General features: G+C 41.2%; 1 protein-coding gene across 3 annotated transcripts; it reads right to left on the minus strand.

Annotated features, from left to right (window-relative positions):
* Window positions 1–819: 819 nt before the first annotated feature.
* Window positions 820–8,634, minus strand: tpm4b (tropomyosin 4b). Of its 3 annotated transcripts, none has more exons than XM_085389375.1 (9): window positions 8,317–8,630; window positions 6,565–6,690; window positions 3,302–3,435; window positions 2,447–2,564; window positions 2,300–2,370; window positions 2,122–2,197; window positions 1,846–1,908; window positions 1,687–1,756; window positions 820–1,173 (listed from the first exon to the last, which is right to left on the minus strand). In XM_085389375.1, the coding sequence occupies exons 1-9, from the start codon at window positions 8,428–8,430 to the stop codon at window positions 1,091–1,093; spliced, it is 855 nt and encodes a 284-aa protein (XP_085245501.1). In that variant the 5' UTR covers window positions 8,431–8,630; the 3' UTR covers window positions 820–1,090. The 3 variants fall into 3 exon arrangements, with proteins under 3 accessions (XP_085245501.1, XP_085245503.1, XP_085245502.1); XM_085389376.1 differs by lacking the exon at window positions 820–1,173 and adding an exon at window positions 1,249–1,522 and having other exon boundaries at window positions 8,317–8,634; XM_085389377.1 differs by lacking the exons at window positions 6,565–6,690; window positions 8,317–8,630 and adding an exon at window positions 4,513–4,794.
* Window positions 8,635–11,963: the final 3,329 nt, after the last annotated feature.

Here is an 11,963-nt window from a genome sequence, read left to right on the forward strand (position 1 = left end):
GGGAAGTGGTCAATTCAAAAAATTGACCACTCTTTTGAATGAATATAATGGTTTTATTTGAGTTCATTTTCATTTGTTTTAATGTGTCTTAACACTTGATTTGTTTGAAATAAGGATTTGATTGATTGATAGTGAACACTAATCTCGTTGTTGTGAAGAGTTTTTTTTTCTTTTTTTAATCTAACTGAATTGTAGGACTTTTCTTTTTTGTGTTAATGCATTTTGAAGCGTCTCGAAAACCATTGTTTCCAAAACTTTCTATCAGATCACACAGCCTTCTTTACTGCCTGGCCTCTGTCATGGTCTGTTAACAAGACTCACACGATTTTGCAACACTTTGTGCTGAAGCCAATAAGTGTTGATGCAGAGTTGGATCGTGTTTCTAATAGTGAGTAATTGTTGCACAATGTTGAGGTTTAATGTTGAGGACGTAGTCTTTAACTTTTCATTTATTGCTCAGTAATTATCTTTACTGTACAGCATAAAGCAACTGGAACTGTTTATTTTAAAGCTCACAGTCACAAGAAGCTCGATAAGAAGTTTGAGGACGCACTTATACTCTGATAACATCTTTAGTATTAACCTCATGCGGTTGTGCCATTTCTTGATTATAGCACTCAGTGGCACTACTGTTGTGAAAGAAGAGATTCAGTATCTGCAAAAAAAAAAAAAAGAAAAGAAAAAAAGCTGCTGTCCTAGCACAGAGAGGACAGTGTGCATGCCAGCACATGTAAACTGAAGGGTGAGCTCTTTTCCCTGGAACGGTTTATAGATGTGTTGAAACTGGCTCGCAGACATGACAAAACATCAGCAGCAGCATTAACACCGTCGTCATCATCAGTTTTATTTGTGCACAGTTTGGTCTACAACACAATTCCTAGCACCAATACTGAAATCATGTGGACCCAAAACCATTTTTTTTAAAAAGGAAAAGGAACAAAAAGGACCATAAATACATAAAAGGGCTACATGTGTTTTACAAATTAAGAGTGAAATTGCAAAAAAAAAAATGGATGGCATGTAGAAAATATCTTTTACAAAGTTGTTGTTTGTTTTTTTTTTTAACTTATTTGATGTTCTTCTTGGCATTTTACAAGCTATTGAGCTCCTGCAGTGTTTGGTCCAGGACTTGGTGCATGCCTATGTTTTCTTCTTTTGCGTGTGATAGGTTCTCTGTAATGAAAAGCAGCAGGAAATATATAATATAACTGTTTGTCAGGTAACTGTAAAATTGTTAGCCTCATAGTGAGAAAAATGCAGAAACAGCTGCAAAGTGATGAAGAGCAGATTGCAGTGAATGACAGAAGGCAGTGTAAAAGAGAAAAAGGTCTTTATTAAGCTTCAGTTTAATGCAAAAAGAAGGAGAAGGGAACTCTGAATGCAAAGGAATAAAAGAGACAAAGTGCTTCTAAAGATGCAAAGTCGGCAGAGTGCAGGGTTTACAAGGTGTTCATATCATTGAGGGCATGATCCAGCTCCTCGCTGATAGCCTTGAATTTCAGCTTCTGAGTGTACAGTTCATCTGCAGGTCAAAAGGCAGAGTAAGCAGGACACAGGAGGTTGAGAGGAAAAAGTGTGCAGGCCATGAAGGGGAAATTGGAAAAAGAGAGAAATCAGAGCAGAAAGTTAAAGATTTATTACAAGAAGGAGTGTAGGGTAGAATATGAGGGCTGAAAGAAAGCGTACCTTCTAAGTCATCTATGGTCTTTTCCAGCTTAGCCACTGTCCTTTCTGCGAATTCTGCACGGGTTTCCGCCTTTTTCAAACAGTAAACACATTGAAATATATATGCAAAGCTTACCTCAGAAAACACAGGTTCAGCTTAAGCAGAGGGAATGAATTTACCTCTTTAAGTCTGTCATTCAGGACTTTAATCTCCTCCTCGTATTTGTCTTCTTTCTCAGAGTACTATGCAGACAAAGAAAAGCAAACAACTTTGTTTGTGCCATTTTAGGATGACCAGGGTACTTCCCCTGTTTTTTAGGTGATGGTAGTCGAGATGAGGATGCAAATAGTGAATGTGAGCACGAAAAAAAGGCACTTAATGTGCTGCCGATCCTGTTGAGTGGGTGACAGTGATGAGTGTGGATGTGTGAAGGTGTTTTATGATAGTGAGCTTACCTTCTCAGACTGAGCCTCTAGAGACTTGAGGTTGTTGGTAACATTCTTAAGCTCTTCTTCCAGGTCACCGCACTTGCTGAAAGAAAGAAAAGATGTTTTTTTTTTCCAATAACTTGCTTAGAATATATTTAAAATTCACATATTGTGGTGAGAATAACTGCACTGAATTTCTCCTTACAGTTCTGCAATTTCTGCCCTCTCTTCTGCCCTCTCCAGCTCACCCTCGAGGATGACCAGTTTACGAGCGACCTGGAACGAAATCACAGTTGAACATCAGCTGAAGCGACATCTCACAAAAAAATAAATACAATCCGTCCGTTCATACCTCCTCGTATTTGCGGTCGGCTTCCTCGGCAATGTGTTTGGCTTCTTTGAGCTGCATCTCCTGGATCTCCATCTTCTCCTCGTCTTTCATGGCTCTGTTCTCAATCACCTTCATGCCTCTAAAGATGGAAACGATGCCGAACATTTAGTCCAACAAGACCATAAAGACACTCGACATTGCAGAGGTTATCTGGGAGACTCACTAAAAGCTGACTTAACTCAGTAACCACCAACTTTGCATTTCCAACAGTTATTTTTTACCTGTCAAATTTCACTGACAGGCAATGGCATCTATTCACTGCACTAATGGGATTCTCTATCTTTGTATCACACTGTGACTTGTATGGCTCTGTATACAGTTCTGTTATCAAGCCTTCCTGCTTCAGTTCCGATGGGCCATGGGCCATTTAATGGCCATTTACCTTACTGTTCTGTTTAAGCCTCTAGTTTTTGTGCTATTGCTGTTTTTGATTTTTCCTTGAAAACTTCAAACTTTACAAAGTTTTACAAAGTATTGCTTTCATTTATTTTACTCTTTTTTTTTTTTTAAGTCAAGCAAACTTTATTTCCACTCTGAGGGAATGAACAACACATTCCAATAGGCTTCCCTCACTACTTCCAGCCAATGAAAATGAGCAAGTGAGGGTGATTTCAGCCAGTTCACTTGTGTGCTTGCTCAGTTTTTTTTGTGCCACATGAAATAGGCTGAAGCCTATCTGCATGGTAACAGCAAACGCTCGTGATAGTTAACTTCAAGACGGTGGGCTGTGTAGAACTTTCACTTAACATTAAAACACACAGTGACTCACAGCAGTAACAAATACATCTGAATCTACAGATCTATGCTGATTTTCACCTTTCGCTCTCATCTGCGGCCTTCTCGGCCTCCTCCAGCTTCTGCAGGGCTGTGCCCAGTCTCTCCTGAGCACGGTCCAACTCCTCCTCCACCAGCTGGATCCTGCGGTTCAGCGATGCTACTTCGCCCTCAGCCTGTAGCCACAGATTGAGAGAGATAGGGAGGTCGCAGGTCAGAGGCCAGGAAGGAAACATGAATGCAGCCAAAACAGGAAGGTTACCACTTACGCTCAATGCTGAAAACTGCTTATCCATTCATCTATTTTGAAGCTACACTATAATCCCCCCCCCTTTCATTCATGGCTTTAAGAAGATGTCAAGATCAGGTCCTTGCGTTTCATTTGCTTTTTCAGCCTTAGTGACTTTGATGAGTTGTGGACTTTGCAGCCTGGCTACCTGCTTTACTAATATGTTGACACAGGATAACGCAGTGACAGCTTTTTTTTTTTTTTAATAAACATGCTGGCATCTGATATTTTACAGCTGTCTTCACTTTTGTAGTGTAAACCAAAGCATGTTTGGGGGACACCAGCTTTCTTCTCCTCAGCCCGTTTCCCACAGCACTGATAGCGCAGATAACCATGCCTGCTCTCTCCTTCCTGTGCAGAGGCTCAAGAGGAACAGGAAGGAGGATTCCGGGCACCTTTTCAGATGGACGGTGTGTCAGCTGTTATTCAATCAAAAAGCTCAAAGGGCGAAGGGAGGGAGAAAAAAAAAAGAATAAGTTTTGAATGATTGACAAGAAGTGTAACTGTAAGATTGTACCCTTTAAAAACCTTCAATTTAACATTTTCTTTACCGTCAAACAACCACACTGACAGTTAATGTAACATCGGGGACTCTTGCAGCATTTCTTGGTGTTTTGGTAGATATATGGGGCGGGCTGGAGTTAGATAACACAGCTGAACAAAAGTCTGCAGAGGAATGTCGACACAGCGATGTTTCAACTTGTCTCTGTAACGACTGTATAGAAAATAACTACAGATTTTTTTTTTTTTTTACTGTAATCTGTATACAGAGGTTCCGGTTTTTATTTCGCGCGTTAGGTGCGTTATTATTACCGCTACTTTGCAAGTCCAGCTCTCAGGAGTGCGTAAACGCTTCAGTCCCAGATTACAGTGAAGATGCTCAACCGGTTTGCTGGAATTACAGATCAAGACAAAAAGTAAAAGAAGTTCACTTCAAGTTGGACTAAATGCAAACTGATCTCACTTTTTCGCGCAGTTCCCGTTCAGTTTCCAGCTCCTTTTGTACTGCCAGTGCGCGATCTTCAGCCTCATCAACTTGTTGCTGGAGGGCTTGGATTTTCTTCTTCACGGCTTCCATAATTCCGACTGTTTGGTTTCTTTAAACGGGGATTCGTCTGAACCGGCAATCGAGACACTTAAGTTATGAATTCGCCTCAAAGTTGCAGGCTCTGTGGAAATCTTTTCTCGGGCAGGAAATCAGGGAGGTGCGGTGCTGGGACGGCGGAAAAAAAGGGCTGGGAGTTTTCAGGAAATTTATGACGAGATCCTCCAATCATGTGAAGAAGCCTGTCTCAGATGACATCACAGGATTTAGGAGGGGAATGTGGGACGTTTTTTTTCCTCCACAAAGGAGGTGTGTAAAGTCACTTTTTTGTGGGGCCAGGGTTTTCTATTGTGGACTTATATGGCAAAGTGAAGGTGTTGCAACTGCACGGACTGAAGGCAGAGGAAGTGCACTGTGTTATTTGTCTGCTGTTAGATAAAGCGTGAATCACGTCTAAGGGATCATCGTGTGATTGGATTTGGTTGTCTGAGAGAGAAAAGGAAGGAAAGTAAATGTCAGTGGGGGATGGTGAAGGAGAGAGGAGCAGGTTGTAAACTGTATCAAAGGACCGGAATCAAAAGTCCAAAGATTTACTTCTAGTGGAGGAGGAGGAGGGTCAAGGATGGGGTGGGGCCGTAATAATCCTTTTCACTAGGGGTTGTTGACCTGCAGTGGCGTGGAATGTAAATTGATTTGGTTGCAGACATGACCTGCAGCCATCGGGTGGCGACACATTTCTTCATCGCCCCCATTTGCCTCCTACTCTTCCTCCCCCTCACGTTTTCGTTCTTTTACTACATTTATATGTATGAAAGAAGCTAAAAAGTATTTGTGGCCACCTGATAAACCATCAGAGGAATAAAATCCTGTTATCACCTCTAACCTTTGAGATCGTCTCACTTACTTCAGCTCAGATTTTTACCTGCTTTGTGAAGTTGAAACACTTTCCAAATCCTCCTGAAAACTTCACAGACTTGAAGGGAAGAGAATGTCCACGAGCCACCTTCAAAACCACTCTTTTCATTCCCAGTGTCAGATCAATATTATTATATTGGTCACGATTCACTCCCAAAAGCAAACTAAGTCAAGTCTGTGTCCGGATTTATTTTGTTTGTGATAAGGCATAATCCCGAGTTAGATTCCCATCATTTTCCTGGAAAGGATATGTTTAAGCAATAAATACATGACATAAATGTAGATGGTCTCCAAAGGTCGGCAGTCATTCAGCATTGCACACTGCCTAGGTATGTTACTGTAAAGGCTAGACTGAGGAGAGAATAACGTCTCAGCCCCAAAAAAGGCCAAAGCATTGATTTCATTAGAAACTGCAGTACGGGGTTCTCTGTTTGCTTAGGCTGCATTCCTGAAATTCTTTGGTCGGTAACAGGCTGGCCAAGTTGTGTCTGTGCTTGAGAAATAGCTCAGCTACAGACCTCAGTGAACCACCAATAACTCTGTGATTATCTCCACGGTCTGGGTTAGAAGATGCAAGATAATCAATTCAGGATTTCTGGGTTATTAGTTTACATTGGGGTGGATTTTTTTTTAAATTTAATCTCAAGGCAGTTCTTTAAAGTAACAACCTTTCATGTCTTCTTTTATTCCTATCCTATTTCAATATGTATTATTTTATGTATGACCGTCAGTGATTTAATCACTTCACGTTCATATTTTGCACTTTAGAAACAACCGAGCTGCACTAAACTATTGGGCGAGTCCAGACATTTCCTTTTTTGGGTTATGTAAGCATAAGAGGCAACTCTTCATCTGAGTCAAGCACTTTAGCCAATGAGTTTGTTTAAACCAGCTTTGACAGAGAGGAATGTGTGTCCATGTTACTGGTCCCCTTTTCCCCTCTCATAGAGTGATATCTATTTCAGTCCATATGAAGTATTTGATACTGATATTTTAAAAGCTGTGGGGTTCCACTGTAATAATGCCTTTCCGATGGCGTCTTGGTGGTGAACTCACGTCTGTGGCCTTCTTCTCCGACAGTTCCAGTTTCTCCTGAGCATCCTTCAGGGCCTCGGAGTACTTGTCCAGTTCATCTTCTGTTCCCTTCAGTTTCTTCTGCAGAGCGAGCAGCTCATCCTCCAGCTGAGAAAAGGCAGATGTGAGAGAAAGTCAGGAATCAAATATAGATTTTTGTTCAGTTAAAGTGAGTATGATGAAATTCTGGTATATGACAGAAAGCAGTAGTGGGCGATAGATCTTTTACAGATCACTTAAATGCTATTTTGGGATAATCCTGATGTATTTCAGAAAGATGAATTTCACTTGAAGATAAGGAGGTGAAAATACGTAGTGGGTGCATGATTTTGGACTACAGCTAGCTCCTCTCAACAAATACATGCGTGCTGTTATTTTAATCTGGGTTATTCTTTCCACTTAAAAAGCTCCAGAGTCAAACATTCACCATGAAGCCTGTAGATTATGTGAGGTAACTAGGAGGTTCCTTCTGAAAAGACACATAGCTGCAGAGTCTGGGTGGCCCAATCCTTTAATTGCCGCCGGAGTCTGTGCCTGATGTTGTGTGTAATAGATGTTAATTTTGCATGCAGTTTTGTGTATTTTCAGTGCCTTTCGTCAGCCTAACTGCACTCTGAAAGTCTACTCGTCATGCCAAGAATAGCAAAGAAAGCATCTCTTAGCACTATTTGAGCTGCAGCCATCCCAACAAACTAAAGAGCTCTGCATAATCTTCTAGGATTTCATGCTGACTGTTCTTTGCTCCTGAAGACATGCTGAGGGTCCATATGTGCAGTGCCAGTGACAACTGATGCTCCCTGTGCTCTCTGAGGGAGTTGTTATGGCATTAGCTACCAGAGAGTGGATATTTACACTTTCCACTTGCTCGATCCTTCATCCTGGCTTTGTCCGAGTCTCTCTAACTTGCTGCTCTCTAACATTCCTTTCATACCACGTTAATGAGGACACCATCTCCCACTGTGTGATAATTGCCTCTATTTAGAAACCTCAGATATCCTATTGCATCTCCAGATTCTATTTTGTTTGTATGAAATTAAAGTACACTGTCATTAAGTTTGGCTGGGACACATCATCCTGTCTGTGGCTTGAGCGCTGCGGCGCCAAATATGGGGGCACAGAAATTTATGAGGTTTTATATTATACAAACTTCACTTCTGATAAGGATGCTGCCAGAGTCAGACCGTGATATTCTATAGGTCTGTTTTAACCTGGCAGCTTTTCCTTTGATTCAGTTCGGATAATAAGCCTAGCTCTTGTCACAGCCATCTCTGTGGATATCCTCCACAGTCTCCTACTGCAGAACAAGGAGCTCAGTATCAACTGATCCCTGTGATTCAGCATTTAGTCCTGCTGAGAAATATATCAGCAATCTGTAAATTGTGCTTTGGTGTTCTTATTTAGTATTTTAGATTATGACTGAACTTTAGCAACAAAAATAAATCAAAAACTATTAAAAAAAACTATTATAGGAAAAGTGAAAAAAACAACAACACAATAACGCAATGATGTTGTAATACAACTGGTATGAGTAACTTCACAGATACATTTAGATATATAATCCTGATATTGAAAATGTCCACATTTTTTGACAAAGAAGATTCCCCATATTTTGGAAAAAAGTAATTATTAAAATTAATTTATGCATGTGTGATGCATTTACTTCATTTGTTGTAAATATGCTGTGACATTTTAATATTCCTGTATTAAACATTAAACTCATGAGCCACGCGTCACCTGCTTGCTTTTATCTTCCGCCTCCTTCTTGTCGGTCTCGGCCTGTTCCGCCCTGTCGATGGCGTTCTCCTTGTCCAGCTTCAGCATCTGCATCTTCTTCTTGATGGCCTCCATGGTGACTGTTGGGTGTCAGCGTCTTGAGATCTTTAGAAAATGAAGTTTTGTAGTTCGTTACGGGGAAAAGCTGCTGCAGATGTTCAGAGGAAGACGCCTCACAGGAGCCCTCACAAGGTTGACAGGGAGCGCAACTGGCAGATGCAGAGAGGAGGGAGCTCGGAGCGAGCGAGCACAGGAGAGGAGGATGCAGACTGAGAGTCGGTGGAGCTGTATGTGATTTAAACTTGACAGGAGGTTTGGAGACAGCCCTAGTCCCCAGTGACAGCCCTTTCCCACCGGTTACCCCTTTCGCCACTCCCCACTTTGGCTCCTCTAGAACTTACTGTTGCCCCCACCCCATCCCTAATCTAAACTTCACCTCTCAAATGTTCTTTGGAGGGACAGCATGGTGTAGCCATTTCAGCATTGACCAGCCTATGTCCTTGTTTGGATTTTTACGCAGATAAAAAGCAGGAGAATGACCAAGAACTCACAAACTTCAAAAGGGAAATTGTTCACATTAATAATTTTTGCGGCTTCTCGCCTCTCTTTGGTCTATCTATATGCCTGTGTTCTTACTTAGGAATGTTCAAATTGATGTTAATACCAGAGTTGGTTAGAAAGGGACATAGTTTTCATTCTAGCGCTGAATGGAAAAAGGGCTGTATGGAAAATGATCCAGCCAAAGAAAATTTGGGGGAAAGAGCTGTCTGCATGTGATCCACGTCAGGCAGCCACAGCATTGCAGTCAGGATACACAGACATAAACCACAGGTCCAGTGCAATTAAGATCCTCTTAATTACTATTGGTTTGACAGATCTGTACTTAGATCTGTTTTCTCCAATTTGTAAGGCGCACTAAATAAAAAAGTTGACTGGGAGATATAACTCAAGACGGATTCCAGGAATTTGGTGCACTTATGCACTTATGAGATCTTTAAAAGACATTTTTTGTTTTTGTTTTTACTAAATTGCACATTATTTGTAGATTGTTAAGTGAAAAATTAAAAACTCCCCAGGAAAGGCAAAGAAAAACAAAAGAAAACATGGATATGGCTTTAGTAACTGGGAGGCGCATATAAGCCTGTCTGCTTTCTTTCAGCCCTTCTGTGCCAGCTGCCCTGGCTAAAAATAAAGATTACACACAAACTCGAAGAACGGTGCGTCTTGCCGTGGCCATTTAAGTGACATCTCAAGATAAACTTGGACTAATGCATCTCTTGTTGTTCACGTTGCACTGGCGCAGCTGCAGCATGCATCATCTTGGTTGTTATTAGTCTTTATACAGACACTATTTTGGCCAAGCTCTGGTAAAGACAGCATTGTATAAACCTGAGAGTCTGTGTTTCAGGCCATCTGAGTCTGAGGAGAATTGCTGTCTGGGGAAAGCCGTGTGTTACCGGAATGTACATTATTCCAGGTATGCTGAAGGAACAGAGCTCCTTTGTGTGTTCAGTAATTTTGGGCCCACATGAACCAAAAAAAGGTGTGATCACAAAGCTGAAGTTAGAGCTGGTTAAGACTGGATAAAGAAATCTGTCAAACAAAAAACTGTCTGCTGTGTTTGTTTTTCTTTCTTTTAGTTTTGAGTTGGCCTTTTGGGCTTTTCCAGGGTAACGTTGAGGAAAGTTGATGGAATATGGTTGTAGGAATTTCAATCTTTTCTTTGCGTTCTGAGTAAGAGACCAGCAGGATTTGAGCACGCAGGAGCCTTTTTAGGCAGAGGTTTACAAACGTGGTGGCAGTTTGATAGCTTCAAGATCCTGGAGTTAACACAAGCTTACATCATTACATTCAGTGTTGGTAGTGACTGTGCACCTTATTTGGTGTGTCAGAATGCCAGTTGCACAAAGTGTTATGGTTACACAATTGCATTCACGTTTGCAATCAGGGAATTTGGAAGATCTTTCACTAAATGATATTCAGGACGCTGTTCACGCTTTCTTGTGATGAGAAAGCAGGTTTGGAGCAGAACCTGTGCAGGGGAACAGAAAGAGATAGGACAGGAGATATCAGAGAGAGAGAGAGAGAGAGAATCAGAAGTGGAGTGAGAGAAATCAGAACCCTCCCACAGGAAACCCAGCTAAACTCCTCTTCTCCTTGTATGGTAAAAACTCCCCCAAAAGCCACAGTATCGCCTTGGGAGTAGAGTCAAAGTCCTGCTAAGTATAAATCACAAAGCTATGGGAATGGTGGAACAGATTAGAGTTTACATGAGCAGTACCACAAAGGACACAAACTAGCACTCTTTTAGAAGTCTTAAATGGCTGATGTCATGGATTTGTCATAATGGTGGACTCATTTTACTTACAAAAGCAGTTGTGCTTTATGTACTCTGTTTGATGACACAATAAAGAACATATACTACTCAAAGGATTTACGGTGGGAATACCTGTACAATCAAATGTAACACCTGGGTGATGCATTGACTCAGAGTGAGACAAACCGATTTGTCAGCCAGAGTAAACATATCAGCTCTCTTGATCTATGAGGGTTCTGTACAAACATGTCTATAAACGAGACACAAACAGCACGTAGAAAGTATGGAAGTGGTTGAGGGAAGCAGCAGTCTGTTATATTTGGCTGTGTAACTCAGTCCAGTCCAGTTGTATCTGTGACTTCTGACAATGTGTAGACTCCATCGCTCCAGCCAAGGGATGAGAGATTTGTCACCGTGACAGGGTGCAGTGTTCGTACGCAAGCCCACAGCTGAAAGAGTCACTCCAAGACTCCGAGACTGGGTGCTAAAAATCAATTAAAAAAGAAGAACAAACACCAGCTGTTTGGAGTCGTGCACTGAAGCAGGATCCTGGATTTAGTTTAATTTAATAATAAACGTGTAATACTCCCTAATCACTGCAGTAGGTTTGTGCATTATAAACCGACACAGTAATAAGCATTATATTTTTAGATGATACAAAACAGCAGGACTTCTACTTGTGTTTCATGGGTGTTTTAACCTCTGATGATGTCAGTATTTGTTGCTGGGATGCCATTTCATCCTTTCACATCAGCTGTTGTAATTAGTACGATGATCATTTGCATTAGGATGACAGTCGGGCTGCTCAAACCCACAGCTGAGATTCTTTTCATACCAAAGGCAGAGGTGCAAAACCAGTAGAAAGTGGGACTGTGTACAGCTTTATTTTCACCCACAATGCATTTTTGTATTGTCCTCTCTTCAGCTACCTCTATTAGCTGGGAATGCAAATTTAGCCAAGTGTGTTTGTTTGGGTTAGCACACTTGAACAAGCTCTCGGGCTTCTGTTATCTTAATACTAAGCCTGTAATGCTTCCAATATCACTGCAGTAGCTTTGTGTAATTTGACACACTGACACATTAATAAGCATTATATTTTTTGTATATTAAACAGCAGGACTTCTCCTTGTGTTTCACCTCTGAGGAAGTCAGTTGGTGTGGTTTAAAGTGACCCTAAAGGCACCATATGCACAAAGCCATGGTTTATAAATAAAAGCTTTTCGTTGTGTCATGTATTGACTCCTATTTTGACATCATCAGATCTTTGAAATTAAGCAGAAATGCAAATCAT

Source organism: Rhamphochromis longiceps, linkage group LG18 (genome assembly GCF_057381845.1).
Source record: "Rhamphochromis longiceps isolate RC_006_pf linkage group LG18, R_longiceps_female_GT1.1, whole genome shotgun sequence".
NCBI classification, from domain to species: domain Eukaryota; kingdom Metazoa; phylum Chordata; class Actinopteri; order Cichliformes; family Cichlidae; genus Rhamphochromis; species Rhamphochromis longiceps.